This window comes from Pygoscelis adeliae, unplaced genomic scaffold (genome assembly GCF_000699105.1).
Source record: "Pygoscelis adeliae isolate BGI_AS28 unplaced genomic scaffold, ASM69910v1 Scaffold57, whole genome shotgun sequence".
In the NCBI taxonomy this organism is placed as follows: domain Eukaryota; kingdom Metazoa; phylum Chordata; class Aves; order Sphenisciformes; family Spheniscidae; genus Pygoscelis; species Pygoscelis adeliae.
Genome location: NW_008825615.1, coordinates 1,565,872 through 1,583,371, shown reverse-complemented (window position 1 = coordinate 1,583,371; position 17,500 = coordinate 1,565,872). Strand labels below are relative to the sequence as shown.

The following is a 17,500-nucleotide window of genomic DNA, read 5'->3' as shown; positions in this document are numbered from 1 at the left end:
GAAAGCTACAAGATATCCAAGAAGAAAAACACATGAGAACATTAAGCAGAACACACTAGCAAGAAATGCCCCCCCCCCCCTTTTTTTTTTTTTTTGCAATGTTCAGCTTTTATTAGTGCAAGATATCTATTAGTATGAGTTTATAAGCCTCAAGAGCAGATCTATCTTCTGGAAGTGGCAAAAAAGAATGTCAGGATCCTCCTTTCAGTGAGTACTTTACTAAACGGGGGGGCTGTATCAGTACTGCTAAGCCCACTGGGAGGAGCACATGTTGCTAAGTTCATCCACATGACGTATCAGTGTAGAAGTGCATGAACGTTTAGAATAAAAAGTGAGAAGTGTGTACATTTCATGACCTTCAAACATTTCCTCTGGTGCTCTCACACTCAATGAGCAGAGCAAAACAGTACCTAAATTCTCACCAACACCACTACTAGATCTTAAGTAAAATGCAAACAACTTAAATGAATCCAACATCTTCAGAGAAGCCAGAAAACCTGTATACGCTACAGTATACCTACTAAAATACCCAGAAGTTCTAATTCTGTAGGAGTGTACATGTCTTTCAGAAGCAATACAACATATGTGCATGCATTTACACTTACATCTGATTTTTAGCCGCTTGTCTCTGAGCTTTCCGTTCTTTCCTTTTTTGATCTGGTGGCTTAGCAAAAACAATTTCAATGTTTTCTCCCTCTAAATCTTTGCCATTCATTTCTTCCATTGCCTGAAGGAATTAACCAGACTTTAAATATACTTCTAAGCATATCTGAAGTTATTAATTTTATTCTATCTTTTAGACCATGCATTTTAAAATTTGTTATCCAGAGCTAAATTAACAATATAAAGCTAAAAAATTTTTTTAAATAATCAGACAGCATTGTATTGTGGGTTCCAGAGTTATGCGTTTCCTCTTAACTTGGCTCTCAAACCCAGGACTGAATGTATCAGTTTAGAAATCTTCCACTCAAAACTGTAAATAGCCTTCAATCTTTGCAAGCTGTTTCAATTAATGAAGTGAAGGAACTGTCCTCTGAAAGTACAGGTTTTGCAATAAGGGAATAAATTTCTAATGTTAGCACACATGCAAACACTACTAAAGCTAGAGATCAGTGTATGTTTTTTACTCCTTTATTTTACTTGCAATAAATGCAGCTTGCTTTCTAAATCAGAAGTTAAAAATCAGAATTTAACAGTCTCATTCTGACCACAAAAACACCCCAAAACAAACCATGACAAAAAGAAAAAAAAGAAACCCAACACAAAACCCACCAACACACACACATGTACAATTCCCACGGATCACAGTAATTGCTACAAGTTAAATCCAAGCACGGGAATCCTAAAGATTCTACCACTTTTAAGGACTCCACATAGCTAAGCCTTGATGGGATTCATATCCTATGAAAAGACTCTTTCCATCATCTTCCTAAGCATCTGCTTTAAGGCATCTGGATGAGTAAGAAAAACTGAATTCCCTTGTATCCTGCATCCTCCCACAGAACATAAAAAATAGATACACTATAGGCAGGAGAGGAATTGCACTTTCCCCTTCCTAATGACAGATCACAGGAGAAAAAACACCAAGACCAGGCTAGCAAAACCCAGGAATGACAATTACTCAATTGTCCAGCACCTCTCATCAAAAAGAAAAGGTGTTTATTCCACACCATAAAAAGGAAGTCGTTCTGTTCCTGGAAAATAAAAAGATTACCTAAGTTTTTATCACCTGCCCTAGAGAAACTGCTCTAGATTCTACCAATAATTTGGTGAGAAGAGTCATTCAAATTCTGGCACTTCAGTTTCAAATGATAACACATATGATTATCTTAGACACTTATCAGCAGAATTACTTAGGATAGGTCCATCTAAGATCCACTTTTCAAGCTAGCAACTGCGTCTTCCTAGGAGACGCCCAGAGATGACAAAGTTATCAGTGACAATGTGTTACCATTTCTCCAGACAGAGCTTTTTCTCAAGTTAAAAGAATTATACAGCTTCTAAATGTTATGCTTAGTCACTACTTACACACACACAGAGTCCTTTTCACTTACCTTTACAGCACCATCCCGTTCATCAAAATGAATGAAAGCATAGTCTTTTAGCTTCTTCACTCGCTCCAGCTTTCCAAATTGACTAAAGGCCTTTTCTAGTATCTCCTCTGTTACAGTATTGGCAAGATTGCGTACAAACAGAACTTTTACCTAAAAGAAATAAAAAAAAAAGAAAGACTTAGAAGTATGATCTAATTCCAAAATGCAAAATGAAGTTTTGCAAGCCATTACTATAGGCAGTACTGAAATCTTAATTACATTTTATGTACAGCATTTTATATACATGAATACGTGTATTTATATATTCATACAGTATGAGTTGGCTCCAAAATTCCCCAATAGAAATATTAAATGTTTTCAAACATGAGTACGTAAGTATTAGTATCCTGGAAGTCAACCCAATTTGTGTTAATGTTTAAAAGAATCCTAGCAGCAGTAATTTTGAACTCAGAACACTTTCAAACTTGAAAGAAGGCATCCAGGATTGGTTACACACAAAATAATTAACTTGTCAAAACATTTCATTGTTTAGACAGGTTTTTGCTCAGGTATTTGCAGAACAGTCATCACTATAATATCTAGGTCAGAGGTGACAGGCCTGCAGCTCTCAAGCTGCTTAACTTGTGGCTCCCATGCTATAGCTACACCAAATACCTAGCATCAGGACTGTGCTTGCCTGAGGAGCACTCAGTGACCTGAATCCACAGCTAGCAGAGAGAACACAGACAGAAGGGGATACTGAGGCTGACACTGCCAAGTCACCCTTGGACTTTCTCACAAGTCAAACCGTATCCTTCCCTTGAGGAACAGCCAGCTTCAAGTAACTCTGAAAGTCTATTCCCTCCCCCAGCTCCCTAAAGCATGCAATACAGCTCTTAAACTACACAAAGACTGCTATGCAGCTTATAAAATCAGAGAGGTTGGTTATCTTTCAACTATTGAGATATGCCCCGTTAGCTGCCTGACAGTGACTAAATCATCAATATAAAGTCTCATCAACCACCAACTGCTTACGATAAAAGAAAATACAGAGCAGTCTGACAAAGGCTTAAACTAGACTCTTATTTAATATAGCAGACAATGTACACTGGACACCAGGAATCACGTACGTTAGTGACCCATTAGTATTCGAAGACTTGTCCTCGCATCCACACTGAGGTTGCACTAAATGACTGTATGTTAGCATGTTTGCATGATGTCATCCACGAGTTCTCACAATTTACAAGCCTCTGACTTGCTGGGGAGAGTCCCTGCCATACGCTGCCACCATGCCCCGACAGCCTAGTCACTTCCTACTGCCAAAGAATGCTCAGTCTTACTTTCCTACAATGCAGCTGCATATCAGCGGCAAAGACCTACAAGTTCTGTTCACATCCCCTCTGCTACCAGTGGTTTCAAACTAGCTGATGACAAAAAGTAAGTAAACACTGTACATGGGCAGCACTGACTTCCCGCTCCTAACCCCAAAGGTCAATACAAATAACACAGGGTGTTAAGGAACCAAAGAAAGCATGCTTCGACTTTTGAAGCAGAGCTATAATCTCTACTCCCACCACATACAGGAACTCAATAAACCCAGACATCCTTTTTATAAGAATTACTATGTAATTAAGTTACAAATAAACAGGACAGACTTCCATAAATCTGTCTCACTCGCTAGTCAAACTAGGATGGGATGCAGAGTTTGTAAGAAGGGATACTACAGATTGTAAGTCTGACCCAGCGTACAAACTCTCGTCTTTGGCAATAGTTACTCTTGCTGATTCTCGGGAGATGATAAAAGTCATGGCCTTCTTTGTGGAGCTGGCTAATTCCTATCCTCTGTTAAGCTTCTCCTACATGCCTTGATGGTAAGAGCAACCTTTATTTCCTGCAACCCATATGTAATAACCATTTTCAGTAACGTGTCCTAATTGCTACGTTAACCTTATTTCATGAAAATGAATTACAAGAAGTTTTGTGATGTAATCAACAGTTTTAAAACCCGGTAACTCTCAAACAAGTGTTCCTTATTCTTGTACTCTAGGAAAGGATGAAGACTAGAATCTCATGAGGAACCCTAAGTAGCCTTCTCTAATAAATCCACAATGACTGACAGTGTCAGACATGACTAAAAACCTCAAAAATCATCACTTTTTTGTTACAAGATGCACTAACACAACATTTTTTAAAGAAGTAAAAAGCAACTAATTTAAATGTTTTCCAGTGTACACAAATCCATTAATCTCTAACAGCTGAATTTTTTTTTTAACACCTTTGGTCGTGTTACAGGTTAGAGGCATAGCTAAACCAGTCAAAGCTGATGTCAAAGCTAGGGGGCAGGTTAAAGCGTAGGTTGAGAGAAGATGAACCCATTTTTACTTCATTTAAGCTATCTAAAGAGGGAAGAAGAAAAAAAAAAAAGGAAGTCCTCTTTATTAAGGCTCACAGATAACACCAAAGATCCATAAACACACACCTAACAAGCAATATACCCAGCAGCAGCATTTTGTCATAAAGGTAGAACCCACCTTAAAACGGCTTAAGATTAGACTACCCCCAAAATTTCTGGGATCTGCTCCTTTTCCTCCTCTTACCTACAGCGCAAACACTTCGACTTCATTACCACATTCTTCAAGGGCTGTCTCCTGCCCTGTAATCTACCAGGCAGCCACAAGCATAAGACTTTATTCAGCTGCTTAACCTGCCACTCCAAAATGTCCTCTGTAGCCTCAGCCATGCTACAGAAGTCAAGTAAAACATTAAGAAATTTATCTGCACTACAGGTATAAGAGGCATCAAAATAACACTTAGGAGAAATTAAGTTATCAACACAGCTACTGAAAGTTGGAAAAAACTTCACTTTGGACCAGAAATCAATTACTTAACCAATTATACTCTGATCTGTCAGTACAAGCACTAATCTCCTATAGCACGTGTCTAGCTTCAGAATCTAGCTTTCTACCTCATCACGCTCAAGGTACTTCGTGTTTAAGGTAACACCCCATTTAAATTTTAAGTATGCATCCATACAGTAGTCTCCACCACATTTAAGCAAAAGTCTGGAGGAAAAAGAAAAAAAGGCTCGAGAAAACATTTCAGAAATTTAAATTAGTAGGTGTCCATATTCTGAAGAAATGACATGCTGCTCCTGCAAAGTATTCAGAACAACACTGTTCACCTTCTGGCTACAAAGGTGAATTTGCCTTCCCCATAGTTTGCTCTTATGGACTTGTTTTTCTAGCAGTCTTGACAAGAAAACCACCCATCAGATGTTTATTCTGATAAAAGCAACCTACTCCTCCTACTCACAGTGTTTCCTCCAGAGCCTTCTACCACGGCAATGTGCAAGACAAGGGTCAAAAGCTCTCCCTTTGCTCCCGACTGACGGTACTCAGAAGCAACGACAGCCAACCCGCAGCTCACATCTGGGAGATTACTGACTGCAGTAGCAGCTCAGCTGTTCTTTCTCTTCGGAAAAAAGACAGCAATAAACAGCAGAAAGTAAACCTAACACTTCCAGAAGTGCCAGATGCGGTCAGAGTTTCTCCAAATGTACACTAAGTGGGCAAGAAAGACTGGAGTAGAGACTTTCCTTGTTGCAAGAATAAACTAAGAGACACAGCCAGCGGGAAAGGTCAGACACCAATGCTGGCCTCAACTTCTGCCTTCAGATACAAGCTAGATGTTCTCTACTTTTTCAGTATTCTCATTCACATAGTCTCACTTTTCTATGTCTTCAACCCAAGCTCCATGCCCTAATCTTTGGCATATGGCTCTAGAAGTATACAAGTTGATTTTCTGCACATTTTCCATATTTATGTTTCTTCCCTTTTCATGTCCTATTTCAAATACAAAACAATACAAGGCATTAACACATTCAAAAAATTGTATACTAAATGGGGCAAACCGCTACCAAGATTTAATTTCTTTAGCCTTTCACTCCCCACATCTGTAAACTTACTTAGGAAAGATACCCGATTACATCCCCTATCACTTCCTGCTCATCTATTCAGTCATGTCAGCAGAAGTTCCTGCTCATTTATTTTAACAGGTCGCTGGATTAGGTCTCTTCTCTTTTGAGCCAAGAAGCTGAACAGATAGATAGGCCGCCATATTTAGGAAGTGCCACCTTCGACAAATTTTACCTGCAAGACTCTTCCCCACTGCTGACAGTTATGATGCCGGGCAAGAAACAAAGTCTGCAGACAGGGCAGTCCAAAAGCTTCTGTAATACCTGTATTACAAAAGCAGCTTTTTCCCTAAAATGAGCCCCCACCCCAACCCTTTTCCCTTATGGCTCACCAAAGAGGAGATCCCAGCCAAGCTATCTTACTAGGTCCATCAAAGTAGGACTCCAGCAAGTGACGTGTCTCAGATGAGAGTAAAAGCACAGATGAAAAGCAAGCAAAGAGAAAGAGATAAGGATATGGGCTAGCTAGGAGTTTCCATTAAACAACTCAGCTACACAACATAACTGGAAAAAAAAAAAAAGGGTTGGGCATTATCTCATGGAAAAAAAAATTCAGGTAATTCGTTTCTGACAAAATATCACACACACATATAAAACAACTGCTACAGGTACTTCAAAACATTAACAGTCCAGACTTCAGTTTCACTGAAATATTCGAAATCCAAAATATTACTAGTCCTAGTATTTTCAGGAATTAACCCCCTCCCAAATTAAAAAGATACATATGAGTTCCAAATACAAAGTAATTGCCTAACTTCTCAGAAGTAACTGCTAAAGGCAACTTTGAAGATACGTTTGTGCACCTTACTGACATACGCCAATTCTGAAGCGATAGACAAAGTTCCAGGGTTAAAAAGAACTAAGGCTTGTTCTGTGATCATATCTAGATTTCTGTCCCTCCAAATATTAAGCTACAAAACCATTTTAACTTTTGGAATCACCGCCACCACTTCCAGATGAGAAATTAAATACATCACCCTATGTGCCATTTTGGCAAGAATTATGTTCAACATTCAGCCCTGGGAGCACAAAATAACATCAGTCAATAGTTTTTAAATTCACATCAATTCTAGAGTGTGTTCATATTTTTATCATCTCACCTACAACATCTCTGTCAAGAAGGCTAAAAGATGCTACTTAAACTTATGCTAATGTCAGGAAGTACTTACTTTGGAACAAGGCACTTTAAATGTATTATGGTACCCTCATAGCTTTATTACCTTTGCCATGACTTCAGGATCTGGGTCTTCTATAGGGTCAGCCCATTCAACCGTAACAACATTTCCCCAGACTTTCACTTTGCCGCTCATTAACCTACGTCTGGCCTGAGCGGCAGTTTTGTGATCTTCATATTCAAGGAAACAGAAACCCCGGTTCTTTTTCTTGTCATCAGGTTGATGATACAATATGACATCTGTAAGACCCTCTGAAATTAAGCAAAATATTTATTTGTTATGGCTTCAATCCATGAATTTGTATTATAAAGTAGGGATTATCTTTCTGGCAAGTATGCATCTAACAAGTGGTTCCAAAAAAGCATGAACACACTAGACTTTTGAGACCACGTACATAATACAATTTCTCTACCTTCAAGACCAACATTTTCAAAGAGAGACATTAGACTATGCCAACTCAGGTTCCATTTTTATTAAGTGAAGAAAGCTTAGTAGCTATTGAAGAGTACCCTTCCTCTAATTGAATGGAGAAGAGATAAGGGCAGCCAGAAGTTGAGCTTTGTCAGTTCTCCTCTCAAACCCTTAAGTCACACCGCTTATCAGCATGTGTTTTTTCCATGGATGTCTAAACAACAAGAGATCAAGCTTGCACTATTTTAAGACATCTAAAACGTTCCAGTGTTACTCCAAGGAACCTGAAGTATATCATTCAGTAACAGAGAAAGCCACCATTACCTTTGCCAGTTTATATGCCATTATCAAGAGATCCTTATCAAATCACTAAGAATTCTGAAGCACAGAACTAGTTACGTTCTCCAACCTGCTTCAGTTTTGCCTTGAAAAGTACTAAAACATTAGTATTGAAATAATTAAACCATCTATTTCTTTGCATGGGTTTTTTTAAACATTACACACTTATTCTCTAGGTAAAACTTGGAACCACACATCTAGTCCTATCACAAATATTTCAGCCCTCAGCACAACAACGGTTTAAAAAAAAAAAAAACAAAACAAAACCAGAAACACCTACAAGTCGGGACAAATGCTGAGTGGTCTTCGTTTGGATTAATCATCATTCAACCAAAGCCAAGAGTTCATCACTCATGTCTGACATCTCTCCAGCTCTACAAAACATAGTTATTGACTTACCTGTTACTTTGCTAAATTCTTCAACAATTTGCTCCTTGGTTTTACTCTTAGGAATAGAACCAACAAAAAGCCTATTATTGGCAACAGAGATGCATACACCAATGTGTTTTCCAGAACGAATTTCATGGTTGTTGTACTGAAAGAAAAATAATTGGACAATCATCAGTTACAGATAATTTTCACTCCCCTCCAACAGCAGCATACCAAATATTTTACTTTTGCAAATATAGCACTTAGTAATATATTGAATTCTGTGGAGCTTAACACATTCTTATGATGCATATTCAACCGTTCTGAAGTATACCCATGTTCTCTAAGATATCTCCACAATTTCAGCCAACAATTATTCTTCCCTTCTTGTTCAAGCCTTTTTCTTAATACATGTTTCTTTAGAGACTTTTTCATGTAGAACCATGAAAGGTAAATCTTATGTCCAAGTCATCAAGGCCAAGGCTTCTCCCTTCACAACAGTGCAGAAAAAAAACGCAAGTTCCTCTATAGATTGTACCTATGAATTCTTGAATTGTGTATAATACAAGGAAGGAGTTACAAAAGTCAGATTCTCTTCTAAAGTTCCATAGTTAACAAAAGAGAGCCGTGATGAGGTCTTCTCCACAAAACATGCAAGAGCAATTGGCAAATACTTTCCAAAGCACATAGATTACATGTGTAAAGATAGTGAACAGCAAGAACAACCTTCTACTGACTTGAAATCCTAAGACTTCTGTTCAAATGTTTCTCCCATAACAGATTATTTAGAAGACACCCTGAACAAGTCAGCAGTTTAAGGAAAAAAAAAAAGTATTATTGTAGACATCTGTTGACAAAAAAATGCCTTTCATTGAGATGCAGACAGACATGCATCATCCAAATAAGCAGCAGGGAGGTCAACTGGTGAGACATCAACCCCTTTCCAACTGGAAGCCCTGCAGCAGACAGTTCTTTAGCCAGGAAAATGTATTTTGTGGTCAACATCTTATTGACAAGTAGCAGAATAGCTTTTTAAAATTTAATCTAGCTATTTATTCTATGAGTTATTTTGAGTTGGGTGGTAAACCTTCCTGCATAAGCAAGTTCTCCCACATCCCTTCTTGCCTTGTACACTAAAATCAGGGTGAAGATGTTTATTTATTTATATTTATCTCGTGCAAACAAAAAAATACATCACTGAAAGTTTTCAAAGCTAGACAACTGCACCAAACGTGAACTAAAAGGATAACTGTACATGTGAAAAGGATCTGGGATGGCATCCTCCCAACTAATTATGTCACAAAACATAGTAGGATAAAGACTTCTATCTCCATATCTGTTGCCCATGCAGCAGAGAAATAGTTGATTTTAAAGTAGGAAACAGCTGCATAGGAAGACTGTAAATACATTATGATCATTAATAAACAGAATTATACACATTAATGAAAAGACAGATTAAAGTATTTTTTTGAGCTACTGTAAAGAAACACCTTTAAAAAAAAGCTGACAGTTTATTAGTCTGTAAACAAGACACAAACTGATTCTTCATTAACTGAAGTGTACATTAGGAAACATTTCTTTACATTAGGAAACACTTTTTTACTGAGAGGGTGGTCAAACACTGGAACAGGCTTCCTAGAGAGGTAGTCAATGCCCCATTCTTGTCAGTGTTTAAAAGAGGCATTTGGACAATGCCATTAATAATAATGCTTTAACTTCTGTTCAGGCAGTTGGACTAGATGGTTGCTGTAGGTCCCTTCCAACTGAAAGAGTCTATTCTATATGGATAATGGAAGATATTATCTGACTGTTCCTGTTAGAGTCTAAGACCAAAGTTTGCCTACGCATTTAATCCAAAAAAAGCCTCACATACAACTAACTCATGGCAACAAAATAATGATTTTAAAAAAATTAAAACATTCTACATATTGCAATTCCACACTAACAGTAGTTTCTAGTAGTTTTTTCATGCTACAATACATTAACTACTACTTTTCATTGTATGTTTCTCTTAACACAGAGAAAACAGTCTTGAATTAGGTGGTCTTGAATATAGAGTTGGTGTTTTTTAGGTAAATAGTTTGCATACCATGTGTAAACTTAGATTAGACATGAACAGGCCCAAATCATGACCTGGGTAAAGCGCCAAAACAGTCAGGCTACCAAATTAGCTATGTCAGCACACTGCTTCCCCCTCCTGTCACCACTGAATCAATGCCCGAAATTAGTAACAGGGATATTACTACCCTCTAGACACTGTAATAGGTTGGGGTTTTTTTTCTGCTGAGTTCTGTAAGAACCTACTCACAAATAGGCCAAAGTATGCATAAGGTCTGTCTTGTCATTTTATCCACTTAAACTTTCACCAGCAATTTTAGTTTATTTCCAGCAGCAAATGGCAAGTTGTACTGCTATGCATAGCTGGCAAACTGCTTAAGGGGCATATTTGCGTAACTCACCTGTACCTGCACTTTGATCAAGCTTACACTTGCTCTAGTCAAAAATACACCGTATGCTACTATAGTTTTCACAGTATGTTTTCCTAAAAGCTTCACCTCACAAATATTTCTCCTGTATATGTCTACAGTAACCTTAATCACTCAGAAATCTTTTGAAAAACTGAAATCTAACAACTTCCTATGAAGTATGAGGGAGAATTGAACATGTGTGCAAGAGAACACAACTAGAGTTATAATTCTTAACTCAACCAGTATAGAACAGAAGGTAAACACAAACATGTTAACAAGAAACAACTTGCCAGGGGTTAAAAAAAACAAAAGCAAAAGAAGTCAGACTTCTGATAATCAGTGCTTGTGTGAACATTTGAGATGCCATTTCTACTTAAGCAGTGAGGGTTAACCCTGGACATAAAATTAACTGCTGTTTGTATCTGTAAGTCTTCTCAGTATAAGGCCATAGCATCACTCCATTTTTGTCTCAAGCACAGCCCCAAAGGCATTTCAAACAAAATTTAGGGAATTCTCCCCTTTAAGTGGCTTAAAAATGCATATGCGTAAACAAAATCAAGGCTTCAACCTTTTAAATTGCAAGATTTCTTCTGGTTAATGAATAGGGTAAGTCAACACTAAGTTTATCAAAAAATTTTAGTTCAGTTTTACATTAAGTTGTTATAAAGACTGTGGATGATACAACAGCCGCACAAATATGAATTGTATGCAAAATATGTTACACCAACTGCAAGAGCTTGAAGACAGGTCAGTTTATTCTCTGCTGCAGTTTGGGTATTGACAAAATCTCATAGCTGTCTCTTATTACTCAGAAGCCTACAGGCAATACAGAGATTTTTATTCTCATTTTTGCTATACTTCAGAGTCCTGAATAGCAGGGAAGAAAAGCGCCTCTGGGAAGAAGGTGGGAAATAACAAAAGAACCCCTATCCCAGGGAGTCCAGAAAGTTGGGAAATAAGTTGTATACACATCAGAAGATTATAGGTAGTATCAAAAAGAACACCACCTGTTAAAATACTAGGATATTAAAGTGGCTAGGACCAAGGGTTCAGCATTTCTAAGAGGTCTGTCAGCAGCCTCTCCCATGCATGTCTAACTAATACAAGTGATAGACCCATGATTTTCAACCGAGCTCTACAGCTGTATTTCACTAGTACCCCTGCAAATCACCCCTAGACAGGTTGGGAAACTTATAATACACCAAACTAGCCAGCCAACCATGGTTGGAACCACTCAAAAGCTGACAAATGCCACAGGATCCAATTTAAAATTAACCCTGCCCTCAAATAAGTTAGCATGAAGGCTGAAAAACTGCCCCATCAATCACAACACTTTTCAACTATTACACTCAGTGGCTATTTAACTGAAACACAGAACACAACACTTTTTTTCCCCCCTGCATATCAAAGATCAGCTATAAAGGGACACCAAGTACCTCCTTCCCTTGTATCATTTAGTGGAAGACTGAGGCTAGGATCTGATGTTACTTTTATAGAAACACAACCCAAATGACTTTTCAGAGCATACTGCCTTTAAGCAAAATCCAGCTAAGTGAAGAGAAGTTCCTTTTTGTTCATTTACTAGCTGCCTCTGAGAACATATTTGATTTGATTCACTGTTTTGCTAAGCCATGTGCGTAACTCTTAAGAGTTCACCCACAATATAAATAGCTAAGTTGTACTTTGTCAAAGAGGTATACGCAGTTATCCTCAGTATATTTGGATTGCACACAGGAACACCAACCGTTCTTATTTAAAAAGCTAAACAGCATATACCAGATATTTTTGTACTCCTACTTTTGTAGACATTTCTATACTTTTTCAAAACACCTTCCCATCTTCAGCTTGATTTGTCTCCACCAACTGACTTACATTAATAATATGTCAATAGGGTACCTTAATGGTTTCAGATGTACCTTATTACAAAACAGAGATTTTAACCCTACTGTATTAATACAGTATCAGTACACCTCAGAATGAGTATCATTAGCACTCCTGAGGGTCATGTCGCGCACTGATCTTGGCCATATCAATGCAGTAGTAACTAGCTCCAAAAACTCAAATTCAACTTAACTAGAAAAACAAAAGGGGCAGTGCGAGGATCAGGGCTGTGTTTCTCCCCCCCCCCCCCTCTTTTTTTAATGATGGATACTTCCTGCATAAAACCGGGAAAGCTTAAGAGTGGCCTATTCCTTATATCAAACTATTTCACACCTGTGTAAAACAGAGGAAATGTTTTTTAACCTGGCAGGATTTATGACTTTTTTTTCCCCCAGTCAGTTGCAGCAAACAGAACAGACCTTAACACTCAAGAGTGATTATCTCCCATGTGAAGTATCTTACGAAATTCTGTGACTTTAGAAGCATTTTTCCAGCACAGGGCCCCCTGCTGGTGCACAAGCACATCAGAAATCACAGACAACCTGACCAATAGCAACCCAAACACCACTTCCTCCAAAACTCATCCAGATGCAGACAGCTCAGAAGTCACTATGGCTAACACAACTTTTGTTAATAATAAAGGCTCATCTAACTGGACAAAACAGCAGCCCACTGGCTTTTTTTTTTTCCTATCCCTAATACAGCCAGTAAAAATTTATACACAATGTGGAAATATTTAAAAACATCTAGTGGACATTTATGAAATGACCTAACAATGAGGCATCTTAAGCATTTAAGCATTAGGACCAGGACAACTGCTTATAAGCCAGAGAGTATTCTTAAAAGAAAAAAACATCCAAGTCAGAAAACTTACCAGTTTAACAGCTTCCTGAGCTGCCTCTTTAGTACAAAAAGTGACAAAAGCATATCCTCTATTTAGACCAGTCAGTGGATCCATCATTAAGCGGAGATCCCATATAGGGCCAGCTTTCTCAAATAATGGAACAAGTTCATCTTCAAACAAGTCTCTTGGAATCTTGCCCACAAATATCTACAACAGACATAGAGTGTTGTTTATAAAAAAAAAAAAAATACTTCCAATGAATAAGAATACATCTACATAAACATCGCCTTCTCCTTACCTCTGTACCAACAGAAGGTTGTTGTCCTGAATATACAGACTCTGGAGGAGGTCCACCATACTTTCTCTGTCCAGTAGTCACATCAAGAGTGTAGCCAGTTCTCTCCAAGAGCGCCTTCAAGTAAGAAACTTAAAATTTTACAATCATACACAAACTGAGCTAGTTTAGATGAACTTCATTCACAAACAGACACGCTTATAATTCGTCTTAAAACTGTACTGCTTTGAAACTCCCACAGGCAAACAAGCCTACTGCTAGTACTTCAACAAGAAACTCGCAAAACAATTATTAGAACTATCAAGTAAAGAAACACTGCCAGAAAATTAGAGATTCACATAGAGTTTTCCCAATTCCTTCATTTTCATACCAAAAAAAGGCCAAGTAATAGAATAGCGAGCTTCCCTTTAATTAGAAAGATCTTAGTCTGAGCCACTTCTTGTTTTGGCATGTCCAATCCTGCAAACACTTATGCACAGGAGTTCCCTTCACTTAATGAGATTACTCATAAGTGTGAAGTTCAAGAACACATGTTTAAGTGCTTACACCCCTGGAACACCGTACTGACTGCTTCAGGTATCCCACTGCTGAAATGGTAGTACTACTTCCTTTCTCCTATCCTGTCCTCCACGTCCCCCGTCCCCCCCCCAAATTCCTTGTGGGCACATATAGCATCCCAGCACAACTGATCCTCACTGGAATCACTGCATACAGTGACAGATATACTACCAATTTAAAATGTTAGATGAAATTTCAGTATGTAAATATATGATGAGAAACTCCTCTGAAATTAGTCTTTCTTAATAATTTTGTACAAATCAAAGACAAATCAACCCTACACACAAAGAAACAGCATATTAAACAAGCCTAATTATAATCAAGAGTTAGTAATTTCACAACTGGAAAATTGCAAAGTTATTTTAAATGCTATAGCCATCAGCAGTAAAAGCTATGCTACTTTAAGTTAGTTAACCAAGTCCTCATATTGTTGTTGTTTTATGTGGTAGTGACAAAAACCATATCAGTTTTTTGAATTTATAATTAATGGCATCCCAGCCTCAAAGTCAAGAGAATAAAGATTTTCTAGTTTCGCAAGCTACATAGTTATTTGTAATATATAAACACATTCATTTTGCAGTTTACACATGAAAAGTTAAAGATGAAAGATTCTCTTGCTTTTTAAGACATCAATTAAGCGTGCTTAGAGAGTTACCAAAGCTTAAGGAAAGAGTTGCTCATCACAGAATTTTAAAATAAATCGTAGTATGCCTCACTCTTGAGACAGGAGTCTCCTGCTAGCAGAAGACTCGGTCTAAGAAATAACATGTCCATTACTAAGACAGTTTGGGGTACAGTTTATGAGAACAGTGATGATGCCACAAGAAGCGTGCTAAATCCTGAATGCTTTACAATCTGTCTTTTCAGACACACGTGGTGTCTCCTCTGTATTGTGGAGTTGCTTTAAACCTGAACTGAAGGAAAAAAAAAACCCAACACCAAAACACCAGTAGCTGAAGTTACGCATTGTCAACTCAAAGATCTATGCTGACAAGTTTCCGAAAACTTAACTGTGAAATAGTAGAACTGTCTCAACTAGACATAAAGCAAACTGTCAAATCTTTCTCACTTTTATATACATTCAGTTCCAGTAATTAAAAGTATATTAAGTTTCCTCTTGAAGAGGATGAAGTTTAAGATAAAAATGCAAGTGACAGCTTTCAAATAATGACAAATAATCTAAAATAGTCTTTTTAAGAAAAGCACAGTTCCAAAAGAATCAAGGTATCTGTCACAACAGCTTTGAAAAAACACAGACAGACCGCATAACTTATCTTTTAGGCACATACCTTAATTTTTGCCTCATCTGGTCCTTTGCTAGAATCTGCCACCTTGGTCCCCTGTTTTTCCCTCTGCCTGTATGTCTTCATGACTCCACATAAAAAGGCACTTTTGTTCTGCAAAAGACATATTAATCTTCAGTTCTGAAAACGTAACAAGCCAGAATCTAATTTTACCTTGAACTAATACAGTGCCCGTTTTACATATCACATATGGACCACTGAAGAGACTTAAGCAAACCTTTTGCCAGTCAGCTAGCAGTTTATCCCTCAACAATTATATTCTAAATTGCTTAACGTTACCTGAACATGTGAGAGATCACTGTCTTTAAACTGCTGAAGCACTGCCAATGCACCTTCTTCATTAAATTCCTTTAAAGCTTCAATAGCTCTTTCATCTAGATCACTATGTGCAACTAGCCCTAGAGAAAAGAAAAAAATTACTAATTATATTTGGGCAGCAATCTTTGTTTAATCACATTTAACGCATGTAACACATTTCAGTGACCCCTGAATCAATCACCGATTAACATAAGTTACTATACCTAAGAAATCACTTAGTCCTCTTAAAGGTAAGTATTTAAGTGTATTTAACCTTTTTTTCCATCAAAAAGTGTCAAAAAAAGTTAAGATTCAGAGTAACAGTTACTGCATTTATGTACTCGTTTGACTTCTGTGAAACCCAGATGATACACGGGCCGAGTTTATTTTCAATATCCTGAAGCTGAATTCAGAAGGATCTATCAAAACCTGACTTAGCTTGCCTAGCAATGGTACCTTGGTACATTTTGAGAAAACTATAAAGCCAAATAAACTGCAGCACTAAAAGTGACCACCACAATCCAGAAATCAAGCTTAAAAAATGCTAGCTATTACTCTGTCTGAGAGAACCAATACAATAACCTTTGCATCCATGAGCCCAAATACTATGTCACCAAGTATCATTTACATGAGAAGATGAATACCAAGGCTTCAGTTACTTACAGTTACCTACAACTACTGTAAAAAGTGCACAAAGACCACATCACCTACTCCTCCTAAAAATCATCTGTTGCCTATTCCAGCTGTTGCTATGGTCATCTGCATACTTTTCCTCCTTCCCACCCCTCACAGCCCAAGTGGCCTGGCCCAAGACTTTTCTCTGAAAAATACTAGGACAAATTAAAGCACTGAATGGAAAACATCCACAGATTTTGGTAAGACTGCAGTTCCCATACTTTTGGAAACCACAAAAAGTTGCTATTTTAGCCCAAAGACAGCAGAATCCAATAAGATATTGTAAGTGTGGTTTTGCAAGTTTTACATCTTACCTGCAACGTAAATTTCATCTAGTTTTTCAGCAACTTTCTGTGGTAAACCAGCATCAAGCAATGTCTGGAAATGCTCAGAATGGGTAACTGCAGCAGAAGTATCCATGGGCTCTTCAGTACCATTCCCATTAACATGTTCAGTAGCCATGTTTCCAGATATCTGTTCAAATGCAATAAGCATCATAATTAAGCTAAAAATATCTTCAGGTAGAACAAATCAAGTGACAATACATGCAACGGACTGCCCTATTCTTGCAAAAAAAAAAAAATCAAAAATCGTAGACCACTTCCCTGATACTTTTTGATTTTGGAAGACGCACAAAATTCCTCAAAAGAAGCACTAACACAAAGGAAAGCCCTAACACCACTGTCTAGCGGGGGTGGGGTAGCTTTCACTGCAGGTTTTACACAACCCAGCCAGACACTCTGACTCACCTCCCTCTCTCTGTCTCTCTAACACACTCCCTAAGAGGCTCTGAACAAGTTAGAAATGGAGCAAGAAGCCAATGGCGGGGGTGGGAGGAAGAGCAAACCTGCCACATGCAGCCCCCGCCCACACCGCGG

At 37.9% G+C, this 17,500-nt stretch overlaps 1 protein-coding gene across 4 annotated transcripts in view; it reads right to left on the bottom strand.

Moving 5' to 3' along the window:
• The window catches only part of SYNCRIP (synaptotagmin binding, cytoplasmic RNA interacting protein), a 23,583-nt gene extending 6,489 nt beyond the window's left edge, over nt 1–17,094 (bottom strand). For all 4 annotated transcript variants that reach the window (XM_009333106.1, XM_009333107.1, XM_009333108.1 and 1 more), the window contains exons 1-9: nt 16,937–17,094; nt 15,930–16,048; nt 15,636–15,743; nt 13,792–13,905; nt 13,524–13,700; nt 8,331–8,466; nt 7,227–7,432; nt 2,055–2,204; nt 606–727 (exon numbers count right to left, since the gene is read on the bottom strand). In XM_009333106.1, coding sequence (XP_009331381.1) covers nt 606–727; nt 2,055–2,204; nt 7,227–7,432; nt 8,331–8,466; nt 13,524–13,700; nt 13,792–13,905; nt 15,636–15,743; nt 15,930–16,048; nt 16,937–17,084 — 1,280 coding nt within the window. In that variant the 5' untranslated portion in view covers nt 17,085–17,094. The remainder of the gene's footprint in view (nt 1–605; nt 728–2,054; nt 2,205–7,226; nt 7,433–8,330; nt 8,467–13,523; nt 13,701–13,791; nt 13,906–15,635; nt 15,744–15,929; nt 16,049–16,936) is intronic.
• Nucleotides 17,095–17,500: the final 406 nt, after the last annotated feature.